Here is a 25,653-nt window from a genome sequence, read left to right on the forward strand (position 1 = left end):
TTTTGGATTGATTCTTCTCCCTTTCTCAATCACTGTGATAATTTTGGAACCTACACTCAAGTTATTGCTCTGTATTACACTGATCCCGCTGACAGTTGATTTTCTACTTTTGAGTCTTGGCCTCCATTTGAAGAAATATGAATAGGAAAAAAGCATAAGAAGGGACTTACCATTAACAAAACTGTTAATCAACCAGGAGTACCAGCTACAAACAAAGAAGACAGTCCAGTTATGTTTTCACCTCAGCCAAAAATATATACCTGTAATACATCCTCTACATGATTGTATTTCGACTACTCCAAGAAGTGACTATGTTGCAAATTACTTTACACAAGAACTAAATACTTCACATCTTCCTTTGATTAGGAAAGGCTCCAGAGAAGGTAGTTTAAGCAAAGGATGCTTATCAGTCCATACAACAGGTTTGGAGAGCTTTATCAACTGCTTCTATACTTTTTCAGAACATTCTAAGACTTCTGCACCCAAACTGACATCAGATAATACTGTGCACTGAACCCTGACTGTATTAAGGCTTGCAAAGGTATTCCAAATACTAAAGAGACACTTAATATGGAACTGTAAGGACCTACCAAATGTCAAACAACAAATACTGTTCAGCGCAAACCACTACAGTAGGCACTTAACAAAAAAGTAAATACAAGAAATCTACATTTTTCCCCTCCTTACATCTAACAACCCTTCCCAGATGCTCAGTGGAGCATAATCTTGGCAAAGTAACAGTAGTGCTACAGATAGTGGTCAAATTCCATACTTCTGCTTGCGATAGTAGGAACAGCTAATAACTGTGATGCTCTGGCTACATCAGTTAAAATTAAAAACTTGTACTACTGTGTTAGTGACATGTTAATAGCAACATTACAGCTGTAGCAGCACTTCACTAATCCACAAGCATCTAAAAAATGCATCAGAAAATGCCTGCAAGATTAAAGCATAATCCACCGTTAAGATTACTTGTTCCGTCACATTTCCTTACAAAGAGATTTAACAATGATAAAAATTCTATGATAGGAGTTGTTTTCACTTTCTTAAGCTACAAGCTCACAGAACACCTGGCATACAGTATTTTGCAGTACTGAATGAATTCAAGAATTCTGTGAGAAAAGCAGAATTTTCAAATGCTACATATCTGTTAGCTCCTTACTAAGACAAGGACCTTCTGAAAAAACTATTTTTCTACTAGACCAGAAATTGCCCCGGTTTCTAGTTCAAGTGCTACAGCTCACGTATGCAGCAACAGTAGTTCTTTCTGATGTTATTTTAAGCTACTGCTTCCTCTCCCTCCCATCCCTTCTGGGCTTAAAGACTATAAAAAAAATCTTGTGTACATGGCTGTCACCATGCTTGCATCTGCAGATTTTTTCTACAACAAAGTCTCATGGCTGCATACTTGCTTTCATCTCTCCAACACAAAATGAACTAGCTGTATTATTTGAGTGAAAGCGGACAAGAGTTTCACCTTTTCAGCTCTTGCTGAAGTATCAATATGTTGCAGTAAGTCCATGGCTCTAAGTGAATACAGAGTCCTTTCTTCAAAATGCTTTTGCTTGCTTGCCATCCTAGTTACCATATTTAGGAACAGAGGTACCTCTTGGTCTGAGCAAATAATTTTGGGACAGTTTTTGTTTCTCTCTGTTATTGGACAGGTTCAAGCACTGAATTCCTCTCATCTCTCCTGTCACCTTATCAGTTCTCTGAACATCAACGGCAGCTTTCTTTCTCCTCTTCTGATTGACTGCTTAATCATGTATGCAAGCTATTGAATTCTGTACCACAGTAACATCAGGTTACTTGTGAAATACAACAGCCTGTAGCTTACGAGATACTAAAAAAACAGCTAGACTCTTCAGCTTTAGATCCTGTAGAACGATGATGTTTCTGGTTCCTGGCTTACGAATCAAACAAACTAAAATAACTGATACCCATAACCCATCATCTCTAATTAATTAATATAGAAAAAATGGGGTATGTTTCAATTCTGTATAAGATCATTTATAGATTTACAGTACCTTTTGTATTTGACATTCAGCAAGGAGTAACCTGCACCTCCAATACACAGTGGATAGAGCAAATATGACAAGTATTTCATAGCCTAATTGACAAGGAAAATAGTTTGTTAGTTCACATTTTATATACAGCCAATTTTTCACAGCATTAACTAGAAGACAGCCAGCTATTTTTTTTCCTGAATATCTTTTCCTATTCCCAAATGTCTGCTATTATTTCCAGTATGATTCCAGTTCTAGAGAAGGTGGTGAAAATTCCAATGTCCAGTTCAGACAACCAAGCACCTTAGAGCATAGGCACCAAGAGGCAGCACAAAGAGCAGAGTGTAAGAGTAGCTTTGTACTTAACACCAATGCTGCCACCTATGTCCACCTCCTTTCAGAAATCAGGAAGCACATAAACATTCCTCCAGTATAAATAACAAGTACAAATATAAATTTTAAAATTTGTGAACAGTAACCCTTTAAGATACTTTTCTTCAGATAAGTCACTTGCAATTCTGCTTCTCAGAGAAATTTTTCAACCAGATTCAGCTAACAAAACAATTCTTTGACTGTTTCTTTTCATAAATTATCAAAATGAATCTTCACTATCTGATCATCCACATGATGATGATGATCCACTTGACAACTATGAGAACATGGAAAAGACACTTGTAGCAATAGAAAGAGCAAACCAGGTCAGTCAGCAGGTCACATATATAGACTTTATAGATCAGAAGTCACAGGATTCCCTCTTACCTGGGTATCATACTCTTCAGTTTTCTTTTCAGAGTCATTGTATGTACCAAACTGCAATACAGATAAAAAGTATAATCAAGTCAGAACTGGAGGGAAAAGCACTTGCTATCTGACTCCCTACACAGAAATCTAAACTGCAAACTAAACTGCTTAGACATTAAGCTAGGAAACAGTTCAAAGTTCCTATAAGCTTCTATAGAAGAGAGTCATACAAACGTCCTGTGCAACCTGCTAAATACAAGGTAGGCAAAAAGTTCAATTTTTCCCTTCATATTTTACACCAAACATCCAGAACTTCTTTGCTTAGGAAACTGCTGTTGAGACAGCAGAGTTCACAAAGCTAAAGCAAAGTCAAGTGGCTAAGAATCTGGCAGCTACAGGAAGTCATTATTAAAAACCATAACCATTTTCACGCATGAAGAGGTCAGTTATGGATTATCTCCACATCTCCAGAAATTGTGACTGCTTAAACACAGTTCCTTGAATACTGACAAAGAAACAACCAGAGCTATCAGCCACTCCAGATGCATAGACTTCAAGCAGCACAACCCCCCCAGTGCTTCTTGTGAAGTAAACACTGAAGATTAGACAACTGTTCCTCCTACCAACCAGAGAAACTTTCAGTGGAGATTGTATTTTAAAAAGATTACACTCATGTAAAAAAAAAAGTTAATTTGAATCCGTGCTGCCACTGCATGTCCCGCAAACAGTCTCAGGACTTAATTTTTACCCAGAGGATTTGTCAAACACTGTCCTGTTCCCAGAACATGTCACATCATCTACTAGTTCCACAATGGAGAAGTTATACCTACAGGTTCATGAAAAATTCAGTTTGTTATTTCAAATCACGATGTCAGTTAAGACTGCCTTTCCAACACCGTGGCAGGAGCACAGTCCCACCTGTTAGGATTTAGCAGGACTGACAGAGGAGTCTGAAGTTTCTCGCACCATACATACATACAAATACTCGCTTCTTCTACAGAACTCAAAGAAATTCCTAAGTTTGAAAATGCTTATCCAGCTTTTGGATTAAGCCATCTATAAAGAAAAGATGTACATAGGTAATTTCTATAGTTCTTTTTAATCTTCGTTTCACTAAAAGCCAAGTTGCATAGTAACCTGGAAACAGAAGGACAATTCAAGAGTGTAATCATTAACAGGCCGGCGTCTACTGTACCTGAATCTTGGGTCTCAAGCCTTGCCACTTGATTGTCATTTTCAAAGCTTTCTTCACCTTCCAGAGCTGAGATTAGCAAAAACAGAATGTGCACATGAAAGATTATCCAAAGGAATGTCTTATGCAGGATTCAGATAATCAGAATCAAGACCCCAAAATATCTATTTTAAGCATGCATTGCATAAAGTGGCAAGAGCCTGATTGCAGCACACTGCCTGCATCTCTATGCAAACCAAATGCCATGTCACCAGACAGGTACACACTGGGAACCTGCACTATTAAGCCTCCGTATCAGATTATGTACTTTCAACAAAATAATGTTGTCCTTTCAGGATATCTGGGTTGCAGAGCAGTGGTAGGAGTTAGCTGCTCTCTTCACCAGCATGCATCTCAGGTCAGGCATTTAGAGTAAATAAACCAGTAACTACCTGCCAAGCAAGTTTTTATGTGCCTTCGAAGTCAACTGGGGTCTGCAAGATGAAGGTGCCTCAGAACTCCTAACAGTGATTAAGTGGGCACTTAAGCTGTAACAGCTTGACCTAGTGTAACCAAAGGTTCGGTTCACCTGAAAATTTACTCATGTACCCACCCTGGTATACAGATTCAACAACTTAGGCAATGCAGCAAGCTCACCAGGAGAGCTATGTACCATGAAACTTTTTGTGGACAAGGTTTATTGGTTTAACTTTAGATACACCAATATTCTCACCCATTGTATCTCCCAACAAAAAAGGGCAGTAAGGTAAAGGCAATCTTTTACTGCCATCTTTGATGCAAGTGAGAAAATTACTTATTACAGAAGCAATATCACATTAGTGCTGCATGAGAAACAGGTGTTAAGAAGAAGTTGTGAAAAAGCTCTTCCCAGCAGACTAAATTCCTTTGAGATGTATTGTCTGTATATTCATTCTCACCTTGAGACAACCATGTTATTGCACCATCACTTGAGAAGAGAGATACGTTACTTCAACAGAACCTACAGAACATTTCCTCTCAATTTAAGTGTCCCACACAGTGTTCCTATATAATCCTTTCAACCCAGTTTCCCCAGTCTGCAACCCAAAACAAACATACTGGAAAATAAGGCACATGATAAAGACTATAGGAGACAGTCATGGGAACTACCGATCTCAGAGAGATGTATTTAACAGATCTTTGGGCAGCTCTAAGAAGAATCTCAGACACAATGACCAAATGAGATCTGAATCTGCCTGTTCTTAGGCAGTGGCAACCAAGAAATCCATCTTCATTATAAAAGAGGAATGCAAAATCTTAACAGTTTTAATCCCACTTAAATCCTGCAGCATGGCTGATCATTCCTGTTACTCTACCACCATACATGTCTGATCTCGTTTCCACTAATACTTCTGAAAAAAAGTGAATTAGAGACCAGGGCTATTTCTTCTTCCCCACTACAAACAAAAACATCACTTTTCTTGACCTGATTCACTTTTAAATCATTTCACACTTTTGAATTTCTGAAGTCTTTAGATTTTTAAAAATTTAGTTACTTAGATTTCAAGGATCAAAATAAAAGATATTCTACAAAAGAACTAGCATATTTATAGGGATATATATTTATCCCTGAAACTCAGTTAAGATTTCAGACAGCTAAAGAAAGTTTGAAATTTAAGATTAAATTGCTATTTACAGGAACAAAACCACTAGAAAATCTGATACAGAAGACCTGACACACAGAAATACATCAGATTTAAAAATCCCAGCTTACTGAAAAATAATGTTACAGTCAATGAAATGGCATTACTTAGGACACCACTGTTAATAGTTTTCACAAGAGCTTAATCTATTTTATACAATAAGCTGGAATTTAAGGATCGCTTTATGACTTTGCATTCAACAACTTAATCACTAACTAAAAATTCTGAACTGCTTTGTTTCCACAGGGATTATCTGCAACTATAACAGATGTGTAGTCAAAAATTCCACGTGCGAGTCCTGAACTGATTTTCAAATACTGAGAAGTAAATAGATCTGCAAGCAACGCTAGGCAGAGAGATCTCCCCTTCTCACTACTGCTGACTTTGTGCTTTACTACACATAGAGCAGGCTTCTAAGCAGTACCTGCAACCCACTGACTGGACATGGTTTTCTGGAATAATGAACACAGCCAGCAGTCTCCTCCTTTTCCTCCTTCCCCAAGCACCTCCGTCACGGCCAGGGAGAAAGCTGCAGACCTGCGGCGCTGTCTGACAGCACACAGCCTGCCGTGACAAATGTTTCTGTGAAGGCTTGTTGACATGGTTATACATGCCTGGTCAGGAGTAATGCCTATCAGATGATGCGACAGGAAGGAACCTCAGCATAGCTCTATGTTTGGTTTCCACAACACCAACCGCCCCATCCCAGAAAAAACTGATACTTCCAGATCAGTTATTTGATAAAGGGACGCACTCTCCTCTACCACTGAAAGCCAGTTAAGCAATGCTGCTCAGACAGTATACTACAGCAGTATTTTTCCAGTAACTAGTTTAGCATTCTTTTTCTACAATAAACTATGAATGTTGCTGTGAATATCGGTATTTGGTTCTAGAGCTTTAAGAACTCACCTCAATCACTGCACCAATGCCTGCTGGGATCAGTACCAATACACTTGTTTGTTCATCCAAAAGGAAGAGAAATATTACCACAGTACTGAAGCACCGCCAAAGCACTAGATAGAAAAAATGAAAACAAAAGGCTTATTAATATTTAAATGAACAGCTGAGATGACAGAAGACCGTGGCCTATTTACTATAATTCTGTCTTGCGCAGTTTAAGCATCAGCTTCTCCTATATACATCTTGATATATCAAGTAGTCCTAGAAACAGTCAGTGATCTATACACCCCCAGGCAAATAAGGAACAAAAACATTTTATGAAATCCTTATCACAAAAGATGAAAGGAAATCAGAATATTTCAGGAAGACTTCTGTATTGCAGCAACTCAGCAATGGATCAGTACTATTGAACTACATTTGTGATTCTTGTCTCAAGAAAGCTGAAAGGCTCTGAAGGAGTGTAATGTCAGTCTTTGAAAGTCATGCAACTAATCTAATGTTTGTAAATGTTAAAAAGTATATTTTAGTATTGTTTTTCAGGTTTTGCAAAACCTTGGATGCTTATAAGCATCTACCAACTAATTCTTAGATTCGAATATCCATCCCCTTAAGCAGGGGCAGAAAGAGAAAAGAGGTACAACACACTCAGACATCAACAATTACACTTCCAGAACAATTGCCTGTTGCACTTCTCCCTCAGGGCAAGAAGAAGATACAGGCAGAAATCTGACTAAGGCTTGCTAAACACATGATGGAACCATCAATAACTGGAGACTGAAGACTGATACTTTTACAGTAAGGTTAAAAAAACCTTGGTCACTCAGTCTTTCCAATTTAACTTTACTCACCTTTTAAACTAACAACACTCAATTCTGAAATTCCATGAAGTATTCTGAATTTTTACTTTTTTGGCATATATATGCCAACAGCAGTACAAATGTCTTACAAAAACAAATGCACTCTGATAAACAGATTCTCCACATGAGAAAAACATGTTGCTGTTCAGCGTAATTTAGAAAATTTAATTTTTTTCCTGGTATTGATATTCCTCACATGTTTTAATCAATCTGTAAATATAACAGAATCAGGGATAGCCTCTGAGGTCAAGTGACTCCAGGTTTATAATTTTGGTTTATAATCAGAATGGAAAAATCTATTAGAAAAACAAGCAGCAACTATTAGCACAATAAACAAGGCTGGGGAGTGGTACATTAAACCCCAATCGTCCAGGGCTGGCTACTACCTTCATCTGTCTCTAAGAAGTCTTGACAAGATAGATGCCAGACCATTATGTTTCTCTCACCTTTTCTACATCCAAGTCAACAGAACTCTCCCATGTTCTTCCCCCACCCCCTGCCCCAGGAGCTTCTACTGCTCCTGTTTACATCAAAGCCCAAATCAAACAACAGCACTACACTACAGCATTTTCTCCTCCAAATATTTTCGAACCTGTAGCTATCTGCAAGGAATGCAGGGGGCTTGCAGGACAGCATTACCCATGATAGCACATTCTCTCCACCCATGGGATTTTTTCTGTTCCTCCAGCAAGGGAAATATGGTAACTGACTTAATATTAAACTAATTGTCAATTGCAAGAGTCAAACCTCAGAAGTGACATGATTGCTTAAAAGCAAGTGATACTTGAGCACAATGCTAACGAAGTTAGAACCAGCCTGTTAGCCATCTTCTTTTCATACACAAAACCATCTCATTCTGCCACCTTGGTGAATCTACAAAGTGTCAACTTAAGAGTAAGACCGAAAACACGCAGCACACACAGAACACTTCGCACTCTGGCCCGTACCTGCTTTTGTAGACATCCCAATCATGCTTCTCTTTTTCTTCCAAAAACTAATGTCATTTTTGAATGCAAGGAAATCAAAGAGAAGCTGCAAATAGCAAGAAACAAACTCATTTGTTTGACGTGCACTAATTAGAGACTGCCAGCTGAACTGTCAAAAATGCATTTAACATGGAATTCAAGAAAAACCTGGTTTAGAAGCTTCAGAAATAAAAATTCAGTATTACAAATAAAAGCTAAAAAGAAAAACTGTTTCAGAAGCCCAAGCTCTAAAAGCAGTGCAAAATGACAGGATAAATTCCGAAAACTGCTACTGCTACAACGCTGCACAATGCAGTGTCCTGTAAAGAAAGTTAGTGACCCAATACAGGGTAACACATGGTAGAGGATGAAGAATGAGGACCCTGAGAAATTGCTCCCTCCTTGACAGACCAGGGAAAAATCACACTAAATTAAAGTGTTCTGCATTGGATTGATAGTCAGTTTAGGCTTGGACAGTAGCAAAACTTTTTAATAAAATCCTATAACACAGCAAGTCAGCTTTCCTATTTCACCACTAAGAAGTTGACCTATACTTCAGGGACATTTTAGCATTAAATTTATTTGTAGTAAGTATTTTTTACAGTATTTTCATTCAGCATATTTTTCAGTATTTCCTTTAAGCAATCACTGTCTCAAAAAAAAGCAGCACAGATTCAAGAAATTCTTGGCTCAGAGAATTTTAATGAAAAAGTATTTTTCCTAAAATTTGAGCAAATGATACACAAAAGAAAAAAGTATCAAAAGAGCTAGTCCCACTCTACAGATACCTTACAACCTGCAAACAGAATGGAAAAAATAAACAAATATGGTTGGGAAGTCTAAGGCTTTCCAATCAAATTAATTGTATGCAGTGTAAGTATAAAGAAACACAACATGCCCAGCAAGTTCTTATCTTTCCCCAAATATGGGAATTGTATTAAGTGTAACTGTAGATAACAAAAACGTTCACAGTAGAACAATGAAGTCTAAAAAAATTGTTCAGTAAAATAAAGATTCATGTTTAAAACAAGGCACACACAATGCTAAGACACAGACACAACAACAAATAACCATGACTGGAACCCTAAGCTCTGAACTGTACAGCAACAATTTTTGAAGCAATTTAGATCAGCTGATCTAAATTTCTCCAGGGATTAGAAATCAGAGACTCAAACCCTAGCATTGGAGCCCCAGCTATGCCAGTGCAGTGGTAGACCTTGTGACAACTGAACAAAATTTGAACCAATGTTGACAGGCATATTAATTCTAAGGGCTTTGGTTCAACTGCAACTAAAAAAAAATTGATAATCAAGTTAAATGTTTTATATTTCAGTCAATACTGTTAGTTTCTATCTAGTTATCTCAAATTTCCATCTTGATATTTACATATTAACTCTGTGTTGCAAATACAGCTGACTTGTACCAGAAAACACTTCAATTGCTCTACTGAAATCACTATTTCCAAGAACAGATTTTAATAAATAAGTTGAAATTCAGCCCCCCTGCCTTTTTTTAGTTCATAAGCTGTAATTCCTAAAAAACAAAGTTTCTCCACTTACATGGAATGCTGCTACGAAGAATGTCAGAGCCAGAAAGTACAGGTTAGTATCCACAAAAATTCCTTTTACTTCATCTGCATCCTTTTCTGAAAACCCTAAGAGAAAGAACAAGTAATTATGCAAGTACCACCAGACAGTTAATTGCTGTTATGCTAGAGTCCGGTATGAAAGGAATCTTATGTCACCTGCACATGTTTTGTTAAGGAATCATAAATCTGAAACATGATGGCAGCTTTATTGGTAAAACACAAGTTTACCTATATTTTGGTGAGTTATTTGGCTTGCCTTAAACTAAAGCCATCAGTTACAAGCAGACTGATGTGCCTAACCTGCTGTGTAACTACAACCTAAGCTGAACACCTGACAGACAAATGCCAAGACAGAGGAAGTCATTCTGGCCTGAGTGGGAAGAAAAAGGATTACTCAACTTGGCCTCTGAACTTTTATTTGATACATAAGAAAAATGAGCTTCATATTAAAAAATTAAAAATGAGAAAAGGACTACAATGTAGAGGACAACAAAGGTCAGTGAGAAACATGGCCATATATGCAACAGTATAGACCATTATAGATAATGGATTAGGCATCAACTCTTTTGATGGTCATTGCAGAATTAACTTGGAAGCTTCTCTTTGACAAATGGAAGGCGGCAAAGCACATTCCAGAAAGCACAATCCTTAAGCTGAATACATATCCTCTACTGTATTATCAGATCTCCTAAAGGAGGAATGTTGCTACCTTGTTATATTAATTCAAAAAAATTCAATCATTAATTCAAAAAAAGTTAGAGCCTGTCCATGATAAATATGGTTGCCAGCATCAAGGAGTGTGTTTTCCAGAAGATACACCATCCCTTTGAACTTCTTCAGCCAGTGTTAAGATGCTTTCTTCATAAAGTAGAGAGTTTTGGCCACTGTGATTGAAGCCTCCTGTTCTCAGGAAACACATAATGCTGCATTTATGGCAATGATGCCAGTTATGACACCGGAGAGTTCAGTACCAACTCACTTTGTCATATTAGCTGTCCTGCACCACAGCAAGAAGACTGTGAACTTACCCATTTTCAAGGGGTTTTGGAGTTTTGCTATTGATCTAAGGTGACCTTTTCATAAGTTATTGCAAAAGGAAAATTTTAAACCTTTTGTTTCACTATCTACGTACTTATAGAGAACAAGCAGCACCTTAGGCAAGCCTTTTTTCCAGGCAAAGGGAGGTACTCCTAGGATGATAGGTCTTTATATATGTGCCCATCACAAGACAGCCAAGACATGGAACATGAAAATTTCGATTAAGCCATCCTGAGGAGACTTACAGAAATTTATGGAGAAATGTTGGTGGTCAAATGCTCCACACAAACTCTGAGCAAATGATTACTTGATTCTTTCAAGACACTTAGTTCAAGCAGACACACCTGTAGCTTCAATATACATTAGCCTGAGCTAAGGAGAAGCAGCTGGATTCTACTGAGGATGACCTTCTTCCTTACTCGCCTTCCCTCCCCCAACAAAACATGAGAAAAGCTTAGGCTGCAAAAGAAATGGAGAAAGTCTAGACTCTCAGATAAGTTACACTGTATACAGGTACTGTGTCTTATAATACTGCACTCTGAAACTAGTGCTGAACCAGAACAGATTTTTTTTCCCCAGAGGAATCAATGCCTTAAATATTAAGTGGTCCATCACAACATATTAATTCAGTGAATAACCAAATCCTCTCCCTCTTACTGACTAAATTTTGGTGAACAAAGAACAACACTGAGTAGTATGGAAGCAGCATTACCCCTGCATATGTCTTTTGGGAAACTAGTAGAATACTGCATCTATCTGCATTAAGAAGAAAGATAAACTGAGAAGGATTTAAGAATCATTAAAATAATACAGCACAGAAGATTTTAAGGTCTCTTGGCCTGAAAAAAGTTCAAATTGCTATCTGAAGAGCTTAAAAACAGAGGATCAGAATTCATATACATCAATACCATTTCAGATACAATGTAGTTCCTTCATCTAGCATAAAGAAGCCAACTACACTCTACTGAGAGAAAACTAAGTTGGCAAAGACAACCCTGAAAATAAGATGCCAATTTTTATGAGTGATGATTAGACTCACAAAGGTATGCATCAGTGGAACAGACATTTAAACACAGTAAAAGCTTGGCTATACCATCACCTACACAGAATGTATGAACTTCAGAGTGAAAGTGTATGCTTGCTCCATTACATTTAAACGAAACACAGAATTTAATAGTTTCATACATGTAGAGCCTCCATTTTATCTGAATTACCTTATAAATTTCTAGCTGAGCCAAAGTGAGAGGCCAGCCAGTTCTGAAGCGTCAGAAGCAGTATGATGAGAACCCAGATTCCTTCTTCATGCTAAGCTTGAGCCCAAAGACTTTGCTGTGCCTGCCCTGCACCTACATTCACTGTAGATATATGGCTACAGTGACCACCTCTATATAGCTTATATCAAAGCTTATGTAATACCGATCCAGCTTTTCTATTCCATGGATGACAGGGGAAACTTGTGGCAAAAATTCTTTCCTTTATTTTGGCCTCTTATGCTTTTACAGTAGTACTATCAAATAAACTTTATTTTAAAAATGGTTAATTCACCTTTGTATTCTTGTTTCCTACCACATGTCAACATTTTATTTCCATCATTACCTTAACGTAAAACAAGCATGGTTTGTGGCATTAAACCTTTTCACCAGCTAACCAGAAAACAGAGAGTGTTAAGTGTTATCTATGTACTTACAAGAAAAAAAACCTGAGGGGTTGGTTGGGTTTTTCTGGCCTATAGTCATTAAAGACAAAAAACATACCAAATTGTTGGAGGGAGTACACAGCATCCTGCATGTGGATCCAAAATCGGAGTTTTCCAAGAGATATTTTGTCATATGACACTGTAAGAGGTAGCTCTGTTGTTGAACGATTTATAACCTGTATTTCAAAAAGATAGAGTTTCATTTTTAATAGCAGAAAAATTGCAACAATTATTTATTTTCATTTTTTTAAAATAAAGTGATTACATCACACTACAATATAATCACACAATTTTAGGAGGTCAGTTTGTTTTTTGAAAGGGAGTAAGATCTTAGACTTCTATACTATGCTTGAAGTCTTTGGGTTTTTTTCAAAGAAATGCTAAATTAGGTGTTTGTTCTGCTGAAGTTCTTACAGCAACCTCACTGTTACTGTATACAAATGCCTCTGAGACATTTACAAAAGTTCCCTCTGCTGGTCTCAGCTCAAGGGGGGAAAAGTGTACTTAAAGTTATTCTTTCTTGACAGTTCTTCTCTGACTGTGTATGCTAAGATTACCTAAACTAGAAGAATAAAAAAAAAAAAGAAAAAAATCATATCCCAAAGGCCACAGTCAGAACTTTACTAAAATGAGGCTGGTTTTGAGAGAAATTGAAGTTACAAATCATACCAAAACCAAAAGGTAGGGAAGCAAAATAATGCTACTTGCTCGGACTGGTGAAAATACCACAGCTAAGCAAGCCACCCTGTCTGCAAACTTTGGGATATGGGGTATCACAGGAATCTTCTTCCTCCTCCAAGAAAAATAAATTTCAGCTAATCCTACTGTATCGTCTACACTTCAATTATGATGAGAACTACCTGGGGCCCCCTTAAGCTGGGGGGGGGGAAGTATTAAATTGCCTCAGCTTCTTCTGCATGACAGTTGACTGTCAAACAGGCTTAAAACCAAAGAAAAACAAATTGTCCTCACAAATGTTAGAATTCTCTGCAGCTACCTAGGTACAAGTTCAGGAAGTATGTTTTAAGCTTGCAAGGATAGCTCAAGACTACAGAGGCAGGCACTCTGCAACAGTTCCAAGATATATTGCTCCTGGCTCCTAATTACTACCCAATCATAATTCCCATCTCAGAACTGCTACTCTACACTGTACCTGTAGAGTAATTAGGTAGCTGACACCTATCTGAGATGAATGGGCTTCTGATTCTTATGTTACAAAACATGGTTTTAGCCTCCCCAAGTACCAGTCAGGTGTGAACTGGGGATTACATTCACCCTTCCCATTCACTCTTTCCTCCACTTGAGTACAAACAAGTCTCAGTCTCACTACCCTCCCCATAAGCTTTTCAGACAGTGGCAGAACATGCATGTAAGGGAGAGAAAGGGAAGCTGAGAAAGTTCTATAAATACAGCAGGGAGAAAAGCTTGAGAAACTAGAACAGTGTCAGGGATCTCTGAACTATCTGGAAAAAAGATATAAAAAAACCCAACAGGGTGAAACCAACGTGGTTAGAGCTGACGGTAGAGAATGCTGACAAGATTCTACAGCTGTTTACTAAAAGCTACATTAACATCTTCCAGGCTTCTCCTTTCTAAAGGATGCCTCTAATTCATCCATTCTCATTCCAATTTCTCAGTCTATCAAAGAAAGCATCAACATTTCTGGGAGGAAAAGAAAAGAAATGTTACCTGTGCAGGACAGACACGCAACACCAATTTTGTAAATGCATGGGTAAGTAACATGCAGCAAGTGCACTCTACACTGACAAAAGGCTACTAATGAGTTAGGGGTAGTGTAGGGAGAAAATCGGATTGCAATACAAGACAGATAGGAATTCTTCAACACCAAAAGCAAAGTAAGTGAAGATATAAAGATCAGAAGAATGAACCCTTTCTCAATGAACAATTAGAAGTTCACAAGTGCTGCCTCATAACCTAGTTGAGTGTGATAGTTGCTAAGACTTTTGAAAACTAGGAAGTTACCAAACCTCTGCAATAAAACCTACTCTTGTGGTACGGCCTCAGAACATCACATATTACTTCTAGCACTCTACTTTATCAGTACTGCAAACCAGTGAGTAAACAAAGCAAATAAGTTCAGCTGTATGAATTTTAAAGTTTTCTCTTTATTAAATATGTTAAATGTTCACAAGCCCTGGTCCTCATGGGGGACTTCAACCACCCCGATATCTGTTGGAGGGACAAAACAGCAGTGCATAAGCCATCTGTGAGGTTCTTGGAATGCGCTGATGATAACTTCCCTCTCCAAGTGATTGAGGAGTCAATGAGGAGAGGTGCTATGCTGGACCTTGTTCTCGCCAACAAGGAGGGGCTGGTAGAGAGCGTAAAGATCAAGGGCAGCCTTGGCTGCAGTGACCATGAAATGGAGTTCAAGATCCTTAAGGCAGTGAGGAGGACACACAGCAAGATTGCTACCCTGGACTTCAGCAAAACAGACTTTGGCCAGTTCAGGGAGCTGCTTAGCAGAGTAGCATGGGATAAAGCCCCAGAGGTAAGAGGGGCCCAAGAAAGCTGCTTAATATTCAAGCACTGCCTCCTCCAAGCTCAGGAGCGATACATCCCGACAAAGAGGGTAAGAGGTAAGATAAGGATAAAGAGGTAAGAGTGACACAAGGCTTGCATGGATGAACAAGGAGCTCCTGGACAATCTCAAACACAAAAAAGAAGCCTATGGATGGTAGAAGCAAGGACAGATAGCCTGGGAGGAACACAGAGAAACTGTCCGAGTATCCAGGGATCAGGTTAGGAAGGCAAAAGCCATGATATAATTAAATCTGGCCAGGGACGTCAAGGGCAACAAGAAAAGCTTCTACAGGTACGTCGGTGATAAAAGGAAGACTGGAGAAAACGTGGGCCCTCTCCGGAAGGAAACAGGAGACCTGGTTACCTGGGACATGGAGAAGGCTGCGGTACCCAATGACTTTTTTGCCTCAGTCTTCACCAACAAGTGCTCCAGCCACACCGCCCACGATGTGGAAGGTAAAGGCAGGGACTGGGAGAATGAAGAACCACCCACTGTAGGAGAAGGTCAGGTTCAAGACCATCTAAGGAACCTGAAGGCGCACAAGTCCGTGGGACCTGATGAGGTGCATCTGCAGGTCCTGAAGGAACTGGCAGATGAGTGGCTAAGCCACTATCTGTCATATTTGAGAAGTCATGGCAGCCTGGTGAAGTTCCTGCTGACTGGAAAAAGGGAAACATAGCCTCCATTTTTAAAAAAGGAAAAAAAGATGACCCAGGGAAAAGGCAGCCAGTCTCACCTCGGTGCCTGGCCAGATCATGGAGCAGATCCTCCTCCTGGAAACTATGCTAGGGCACATCAAAAATCAGGAAGTGATTTGTGACAGCCAACATGGCTTCACTAAGAGCAAATTGTGCCTGACAAGTTTGGCAGCCTTCTCTGATGGGATTACAGTGTTGGTGGACAAGGGAAAAGCAATTGACATCATCTACCTGGACTTATGCAAACCATCTGACACTGTCCCACATGACATCCATACCTCTAAATTGGAGAGACATGGATTTGACAGATGGACCACTCGGTGTATAAGGAATTGGCTGGATGGTTGCACTCAAAAAGTTGAGGAAAATGGCTTGACGTCCAAGCGGAGAGCAGTGACGAGTGGCGTTCCTCAGGTTGGTGTTGGGACCAGTGCTGTTTAACATCTTTGCTGATGACATGGACAGTGGGATAGAGTGCACCCTCAGCAAGTTTGCCAATGACACCAAGCTGTGTGGTGAGGTTGATGCGCTGCAGGGAAGGGATGCCACCCAGAGACCTTGACAGACTTGAGAGGTGGGCCCGTGCAAACCTCATGAAGTTCAACAAGGCCAAGTGCAAGGGCCTGCATATGGGTTGAGGCAATCCCAAGCACAAATCAGCTGGACAAAGAGTGGGTTGACAGCAGCTCTGAAGAGAAGGACTTGGGGGTATTGGTGGATGAAAAACTGAGTATGAGCCAGCAATGTGTGCTTGCAGCCCAGAAAGCCAACTGTATCCTGAGCTGCATCAAGAGAAGTGTGGCCAGCAGGTCGAGGGAGGTGATTCTCCCCCTCTACTCTGCTTTCGTGAGACCCCATCTGCAGTACTGTGCTCAGTTCTGGGGCCCTGAACATAAGAAGGACGTGGACCTACTTCAGTGGGTCCAGAGGAGGCCACAAAGATGATCGGGGGCTGGAGCACCTCCCCTGTGAAGACAGGCTGAGAGAGTTGGGGTTGTTCAGCCTGGAGAAGAGAAGGCTCTGGGGAGACCTTATAGCAGCCTTCCAGTACTTAAAGGGGACCTGCAGGAAAGATGTGGAGGGACTTTATCAGGGAGTGTAGTGATAGGACAGGGGGTAATGGTTTTAAACTGAAAGAGGGTAGATTCAGATCAGATATGAAGAAGAAATGATTTCCTGTGAGGGTAGTAAGGCACTGGAACAGGTTGCCCAGAGAGGCTGTGGCTGCCCCCTCCCTGGAAGTGTTCAAGGCCAGGCTGGACGGGGCTTTGAGCAACCTGGTCTAGTGGAAGGTGCCCCCGTCCATGGCAAGGGGCTTGGAACTAGATGATCTTTAAGGTCCCTTCCAACCCAAACCAGTCTATGATTCTATAAATCAGAATCCTGTGCAATCCCCAAACCCCCAGCATTGGCAAGAACAGTGCTTGCCATAGAAGACCTGCATCTGAGTCAAAATAATAGTCAGTTCAAAATCTACACAGCCTAGCACAAGCAGGGGAAATGAATCTTCACCTCCATGACTTTAGGCCGGACATATCAAATGGACAGCGTCTATGCCCCTATTTACAGTCAAATGCTGACCTTGCTCCACAAAAGCTGTATCAAGGTCTTCCCTTACTCTTTTCTGCTCTTCACTTACCCCCCATTATCTCACAGTATGCACACTATTAGACCACTCTTTCTGCAGGGCTTGAGAGCAGTTTGGCGAGTCACTACTGAGAAGTCACGTAAGCCAGTGCTGAAGGGGAAGTATGTTAGTTTTGCTGGAGTAGTCTTTGCAACACTTCTCAGGATCTTTAACAACTAAGGCAGTGAGTTACAATAGCTCTGTGACATGCATGACAACTGCAGGAATGTTATTAATAACTTGAGAATGCTGAGCTTATTTGTAAACAGGGTACGTGACTTGACATGACTTAGAGGCTCATATGAATGTACTGAACTGAAAGAGCTGTGGTAAGAAACTTAAAACAAAGGACAATGACCACTGATAAAGACATCACAAAAGTATATCTAAAGAAATACTGGAGAAAACTATCTGCTACCAAGATCTGTAACAAATGCTCAGCACTTTACTCTGACGAACAAGCTTGGGGTGGAGGGGATACAAGTTCTTAAAGAAGATTCCCCCCAACACTAAGTAACAAAATTCTTTGTCTCAGCTAAAGTTAATGAATTGGAAAGACAATTTAGAAGGTCTATGGAGAGTTTACACCTACCAAGACTTCCATCTAGAAGATGCTGAATCCAGACATACTCATTTAACAGTTTTGAGACATTCCCAAAACCTGGTTGGGTTGGTTGTTTTTTTTGTTTTGTTTTGTTTTTTTAACTGCAGGGGTGACTAAACACTAGAACATGTTGCCCAAAGATGCTATGGCACTCACCTTTGGATATATCCAAAACCCAACTGGAGAAGGGCCTGAGAAACCCACTCTAGGTGACCCTACTCTGAGCAGGGGCGGTGGACTAGCAACCTCCAGAAATCTCATCCAACCTCATCCTTCTGTAATCCCATTATTGAAGTTTCTAAGTCCTGATTTGAGTGAACAAAATCATTGGATGTACTGCAACACCAGCCTTTCAGATGCTCAAGTTACTCTAACATGATAGAGAGTACCACCAGAAAATTTAACCATGAGTGAATTTTTTGAAGGTAACTGACTTATCTCAGTGTAGCTCCAGTATCAGCTGTGTTCTGTATGCTCTTTTCCCTAGAAGATATCAGAAGCCACTCTGGGATGCTAACACAAGTTCCTCAGATTAGGGAGTCAATTGCTCATGAGACTCCTCCCAGCACAGCTGCTGCTGCAGTGATGTCCTCCATATCCACTGCCAAAAGGCAGAAGCAACGGAACCCAAATATCTTTTGGCGGGATAGAAGGGAGTGCTTGGCAGATATTTCTGCCAGAGGGGAGTCTCAAAACCCAGATCCGGCCTCTGCAGTTACCACAGCTGACCACATTTAAACAGTCATTCATAGAGACCTTCTGTGAATTTATACTTTTTCATTACAGAAAACAACCTATGACAAAATCTTAATTAAAACAGCATTGAAGATTACTGTTAAAACTGTTAAATGTAATGAAAGGTATTCTATTACTCACCATCAAATCTTTCACTCTGTTGCTTAGCTGATCAATAAATAATATTGGAAGGTAATGCACTGTCTTCCCCAACTGAACCCTAGGATGTTTAAACATGGATTTTATGACTGTAGTGATCTAAAAAGAAAACTACTTTTATTCAAATTATCACTCATTCATCACTTTCAGATCTACCCATGTAGATATTTCCCACCATCTTTTCAGGCACATTTTCTTTTAACACACAGCAAGAAGCAAGCCACTAGCTTAGTCTTTCATTGAGAGATGTCTGTATAAAAAATTAGGCATCTCATATTTCGCCTTTTAATTTGCTTTTATTTTTCTGTAGAAAAACAGAATAACCAAAAAAATCCCAACCCAAATTAAATTGGCTGTGATGATGCTGAAGCTGTTGCGTGACCAAGGGTACAGGAAATTTAAAAGTTTGTTGAAGAGAAACGTGCTAAAGTTTACTACCATATATTTGTATCTTTTGTCTCAAGTATCCCTCTCCTACTGCAACAATGGCAATTCTCCACCATCTCCCCCACTCTTCTACACCCCCGATGACATCTATCAGGTCAACAACAGCACATGCTCTAGCTGGCGTGGGACTATGCACACGATGGCTGGTACGCACACAGGAAGGCTAGATACTACAGGAGAGAGTTCACAAGAAGCAGAAATCTTCACTGCCTTCTCAACGTAAGTTGGACTGGATGATCTTCAAGGTCTTTTCCAACCTAGACAACTCTGTGAAGCTCTCATTTGGATTGCTCCACCACCTCACCAACCTGCACGTAACCAATAGAAACTTCCCAGCCTTAGATCCCCCTAAAAAACTGACCACTGAAAAGATATTTAACAAATTATGACCTACATGCAATTGCTCTGTCAGTATCTTAGAAAAGTATTTAGCCTAATGCCCCAAAAGAGACAAATTCTTGAAGTTCTTCACTAGAAAGGCAGTTATCTACACCGTAATGTTCTTTGTAAAAGTCTGTGGAACTAGCATAACAGAGCTTTTTAGAGCCTGAAAGTTGAATTTCAGTTGTTGACAAAAGAAAGAAGTCTCTACGCATGCAAAGAAAGACTGCATACTAAATATACAACAGATAACAATAATGTAGAAAAGTACTAAATCAAGGTTCAGACATACTGCTTGGTTACTTAACTGAAGAGGTTTAGATTTCTATATAATAACTACAGTTAAAGCTACTGCTAGTGGAATTGCAGCAAGCTACTTCATATCCAAACTATTTCCTGTATAATGCAAACAGCACTGATGCGTATCTAAACATGACCAGAAAAAATATCCTCGTTCATCAACCCCAGTCCAATCCCTTCTTGTTATGGGCCCATCTTATGAGTTACTAAGTTTAACTCTTCTGGCTGGGAAGCCATCCCAGAATCCTGGGGTCTGCTAATTAAGTAACTACTTTTGGATTTAACAGGATACTTGTAGAGAAAGGCATCAGCATAGAGCAGCACAAGCCAATCCAGCACTATTTATATGGTTAACACTGGAAGTAATTCAAGCAAGCTGTGAACAGAAGCTACTGTCTGCATTTAGTGGCCTAAAAAACTATCCTTGTTTTTCAGTATTTTCTTAAGAAAATGACATAATGTAGGAACACACGTTGTCAAAGTAAAATAAAGCCCATCATAAAGGAAGAAAACAGATGTCACAGGAAGTCAGCTGTGCCTCTTCAGCACCTGCAGTTTGTACAGATAATTTGCAAATGAAGGATAACTGTAAAGGTCAAAGGACAGTAATTGCTTTAAAGGCCAGAAGTATGATTTCAGAACAAGGAAGTATGAAGTCTGCTGCAGCATTTTACTTGTGTCTTTGTAGTTCTGCTTTGTCGTACTATGATAACTCCCTACAAAAACGTATTCTGAACTCTGAGCTGACCAGGAACAAGGTATCTCCAATCAGGTTTTCTATTACGTAGAATCTCACTAATTGTCACTACTGAAATGCAGGCATTAAGAGCATCTATTCTTGTCTCCTAAGCACCAATTTAAACATAAAATACTAAAGGAGGCCAGGGAGGATTTTTGAAGCAATATGCAGTAAATTCATAATAACAGATCTAGCAAGATTAAGTCTCCGACTTACATCTTCATATAACGGTGAACATCAGCAGGGAGGGATGATCCATCAAACACAAAATCTTCCACCATGATGTTTAAGGTTAATCGTGACCTCCAGTGAGAGACAGGTTCATCTAGAGCATTGGTCTGTTTTTCTGCTTCAATTTGCTTTAAAAATACAATAAACATACATACTGCTAAGCAATACAGAATTTTGAATAGGGTAATATTCTAACTCACACAGAAGCCCACTAAGAAACACTTTACCTTAATTTTCACCAGATAAATATTTTGCTCAAATAAGACAGAATGATTGTAAAGGCCCATCATAACCCGACACTGAAAAACTTTAGTGCCCATTCACAGCCTTGTTCTTCAAGAATGAATATTCAGCTAATTATCTTAATACCTTAGGAATGTGGATACTAGTCAGAAAAAGTCACTTTGAAATAAGGACTGTAGAGTAATCAGATGTTACTTCAAAACAGTCAGAAGGATGTGGATGATCGACCACATTAATTTTGGGGAGTAAAAAGATCAGAGCATTTGTTTTGGACTTCCGAGCTTCCAAATGCTGTGTAAAGTAGTACTAAAACCAAGTACAACCTTAGCTTTCAGTAAATGCTTATTCCCAGGGCATTCTGCTTGCTTTTCTTTAGATGAACACTTCTGACTTTTAGTGTTGGACTCTAGCCTCAACTCATTTTCAACTTTATTCTGACGGGATTTAGACACAGCAATGCTGGCTACAAGTATGTTTCAGATTCCAAAGAAGAGTGAAATTCTCAACCTCCACTTAATATGAGGCACAACAGCCATTCACAAGTATTTCATTAAATAACAGTAAATTTTTTCCCACCCTGCTAAGTAATCATGGCATTTGCCAAAGAATATTGTTTTATTCTTTTGAATTGACACGGAAAGCAAGAACATCCTAAAGAAGCAATTTGACATTGGTCACTCACCAATGTCAAAATCAAGTTCATAACTCTGTTTTATGAAAGCAAGGCATATTATTTCACATGAATCCAATTCACTATAGAAAGCAGCATCACGCTGTTACAGAACCGTACAGTATTTCTACCAAAAGCAATGAATCCTTAAAGAATTAATTAACATTAATTAATAGCAGGCGGCATTATAGAGGGCTCTACCTCTGCTGGGGTAAGTGGTCTACTATTAGTGTAAAAGCTGATAATCAGGAAGAGGGGTTTTGATCTTATTTTTTTCTAGCATCATCATCAGTGTAAAGATGCCAGCACAGCAGATGTAACACTAGGTGTCTATAATTTTTTTTTTGCAGTTGTTCTATCTATAGATGGAAAAACCACCTACCTGTGTGGCTGATTCTCCCGTGAGCAAATTAATCTCTTCTGGTTTAGGGACCATGTACGTGGTCAGAGGGCTTACTATATGCACCTGCTTACCATCATGCCAAGGCAAAATGCCAGCATGATGAAGAAATATATATGCATATAATGTGCCATTATTTCGGGTTTTCTTTGGTACAGAGACATTCACTGTCCTAAAACACAAAATAAATACATTATGAGATGGCATAACATGTTGAAATATTTAGCTGTTACAGATAAGGATCACTGAAAATGTTCTGGAAGGAAGCAAGAAAAGTTTGGGGACATCAAAAAAAAAAAAAAAAAAAAAAGACATTTGGGTTGCCTGGCACACAACAATTAGTTCTGGCTAATATGTCCTAATGAGTCATGGCTGGATGGGATCAACTTACATACCCCAGTATATGTCATAATATTTCTATTTCCAAAGTTTTACTATTATATTAAGATACTTTAGTCTTTGTCCAATTCATCCTTTATTACCTTAGATAACCCAGGACTGCATCATCAGTTCTTTTGTTGTTTTCCCCTGCCGATAGGTCATAGGGCCAAAATTATCACAGCACTTATAGAAAACAGCCTTCTGTGTGCTGAATATGTATCACAGATTGTCTACACGATAACACATTTAAAAAGCAAAGCACCAAGTTTTGCCAAGCACTTTGCATTAATAAAATATCTTCTCAGCTATGGCATGCCAAGCACAGAACTCTACATTGGGAGCCCCAAACCACGAAGTCAGTCCCCTTGTGTTAGCCAAGAAATCATCCTACTTGCAACCTTGCATAACACCTCCTTTATTCCTGTCAATTTGCTTAGGTTATTTTTCTCTGAATATTTCCTGTGGCTTAGCAGACTGTGTCGGTAAAACAACTCTTATATTTTCAACTCTGTCAGAGATTAAGTTTAATATGACTTAAATTGCAGACCAACACATTCTTCATTACAGAAAACAGAGAAAAAGGTGAAATAACCTGGGAGACACTGCGACAATAGAGTCAAGAATAAGGCAACTACTTAAAAAAAAAAAAGTGAGGCAACAAATATGAAGCACAAAACAAGTAGTTCTAATAATTTTAACTGTAGAGAGACTGCAGAGTGCAGGGTTATACTCAGAAATTTGTCTAAGGGCACAATTTTATTCCATCTTAGCATCAACATCCCTTCAGAAGATCTCAAAACCCTACAGTAACAGAAAAAGGGGGTTTACTTTTACGACGATTAGCACTGAAACAGTTACAGAAAAGCATAAAACACAAGAGAACAGAACACAGTTTGACTTCCAAGTTCTATTCCAGGTCTAAAGCCATGGCTGTTAGGAACATCACATAGCTAGTAGACTGGCAACACATGTTATTACAGTCTCAAGCATTTCCATGCACTTTGACTTAGATTTTCACAATGGAATGTAATTTTTACTATTATAAGCAGAGCATGCTTTTGTAAAACATTTGCCTATATGGCTGAAAACAGTACGCTGATCCAAACTAAGCAATATTTAAGTTTAGCACATCAGACATACATTACTGATCTAGCACAGGTAGTGAGATGAATGCTTAGAGTGGAATCTGAATAATATGACAACGTAGGACAACATTCAAGATTTGTAGAATCTACATGAGAGAAACAAGCATTCTGTATTTACTAGTATAGCCTTGTTTTACAACCTTTGTTTTTTGCAACTATGAGATTATTTTCAGTGTAAGAAAAGTTTGTCTAAGAGCCTGTTCCTCAGCACCACATGAACTTAGCACACCCCTTCCATCAGGGCAAGCACTTCACCAATGTTTAAGTCATGAAATGCTCTAGGAAATTTTAAGACTGGTTTTATTAACAGCAGCACTTTGTCCTCAACTCTAAGGCTGAAATCCAACTAACGTTCTTCCTGCCTTAACATGGCAAATATAGTTATGACTTCATGAAAACAAAGCCTGTACAGCATGCAAAAATAGCTTTAACCCCAAAACAAAGAATGCAAGAACAGCAGCTCCACTCTTTCAACACAACTATCGTGAACAGTCTACCTTGCTGCATGCATACTTCCATATGTGTAACTAACTACTCGTTAGGATACGTACTTCAGAATTAAAGAACTCGCAGTTCAGATACCTACCTTTCAAATTTGGACTCAATATCAAAGTCCTCCACATTCAAAACCAGATCTACATTACTCTCAGCACCAATGTTTGACCGTGTGGTAGTATATACGCTTAACTGAAATCAAAACACAGCACAGAGAAATCAGAGTACAGAAATATTGAACTCATGCATCAGTACACTTTACAGAGCTGTATTCTAGCTCCACCAATTTCCCCAGTCACATGATGGTTATACACATTGGGAAAGAATACAAAGTATTCAGAAAAAAAGCCTAACGTAGCTTTCAGCTATCCCTTCCCTCCTTCTGGGGACAGAAAACACTGCGACGCACACACCAGATACATTTTAACAGGATGACCTATACTTGAAATCAAAGACTTTTAAGTAAGCGGAGCCGTTTCTCCAGCAAGGTTGCTCTGTTCAGCGTACGTGCCAACAGGTACGCGAAGCCAAAAAATGAAATACACTCTCATCCCACCCGCGCTTGGGACAGGCGGGGGAAGCCCGCACACAGCACCGCGGCGCGCTCCCCGCCGTCTGCTCCCCCGCGACAACCGCAGCAGCCCCACACGGGGAGAGGGAGCCGCGCCCCGGGGCAGCGGGCAGGCCACGAGTGACGCCGGCCGTCAGCTCCCCGCACCCCCGAGGGGAGCGCCGGGCCGGGAGGAGACAGGCCCGGGCGGGCACCGCCGCTCCTGCTCCAGGCTGGCAGTGGAGCCCCGGCGGTACCGGGGAACCCGTTCCGCGGGCAGTTTGTTGAGGGGTCGGGGGCCGGCCGGCCGGCCGCTCCTCGGGGCCGCTCCCGGCGCCACCGCCCCCCGGGGGCTCGCAGCCGCCCACCCCTTTCCACTGGCTGCGCCACGCTCACCTGCAGCTTGGGCCTCCGCGCCAGGTAAGGCCAGACGCACCCCGCCGCTCCGCCGCCGCCCGCCGCCGGGCAGGGCCGTGTGTAGACGATGCCGTACATCACCCAGCACGTGTGCGCCACGTACACGGCGAACACCCCCACCACCAGGCTGGTGAACGAGCTGCGGCTCAGCATGGCGGCAGCCGCCCCCCGCAACCCCGCTCGGGATCAGCCGGGCCGCCCCGCCACCGCCGCCGCTCGCGCATCCCCCACGCACCAACAGC

General features: G+C 40.2%; 1 protein-coding gene across 1 annotated transcript in view; it reads right to left on the reverse strand.

The window, feature by feature from the left end:
- The window catches only part of CLPTM1L (CLPTM1 like), a 32,674-nt gene extending 7,021 nt beyond the window's left edge, over nucleotides 1–25,653 (reverse strand). Inside the window, exons 1-13 of the mRNA XM_074875919.1 lie at nucleotides 25,391–25,653; nucleotides 24,536–24,636; nucleotides 22,406–22,595; nucleotides 21,096–21,238; nucleotides 18,995–19,073; nucleotides 12,703–12,820; nucleotides 9,882–9,976; nucleotides 8,305–8,389; nucleotides 6,510–6,613; nucleotides 3,943–4,008; nucleotides 2,766–2,816; nucleotides 2,028–2,110; nucleotides 171–205 (exon numbers count right to left, since the gene is read on the reverse strand). Coding sequence (XP_074732020.1) covers nucleotides 171–205; nucleotides 2,028–2,110; nucleotides 2,766–2,816; nucleotides 3,943–4,008; nucleotides 6,510–6,613; nucleotides 8,305–8,389; nucleotides 9,882–9,976; nucleotides 12,703–12,820; nucleotides 18,995–19,073; nucleotides 21,096–21,238; nucleotides 22,406–22,595; nucleotides 24,536–24,636; nucleotides 25,391–25,564 — 1,324 coding nt within the window. The 5' untranslated portion in view covers nucleotides 25,565–25,653. The remainder of the gene's footprint in view (nucleotides 1–170; nucleotides 206–2,027; nucleotides 2,111–2,765; nucleotides 2,817–3,942; nucleotides 4,009–6,509; nucleotides 6,614–8,304; nucleotides 8,390–9,881; nucleotides 9,977–12,702; nucleotides 12,821–18,994; nucleotides 19,074–21,095; nucleotides 21,239–22,405; nucleotides 22,596–24,535; nucleotides 24,637–25,390) is intronic.

Source organism: Strix uralensis, chromosome 1 (genome assembly GCF_047716275.1).
Source record: "Strix uralensis isolate ZFMK-TIS-50842 chromosome 1, bStrUra1, whole genome shotgun sequence".
Classification (NCBI taxonomy): domain Eukaryota; kingdom Metazoa; phylum Chordata; class Aves; order Strigiformes; family Strigidae; genus Strix; species Strix uralensis.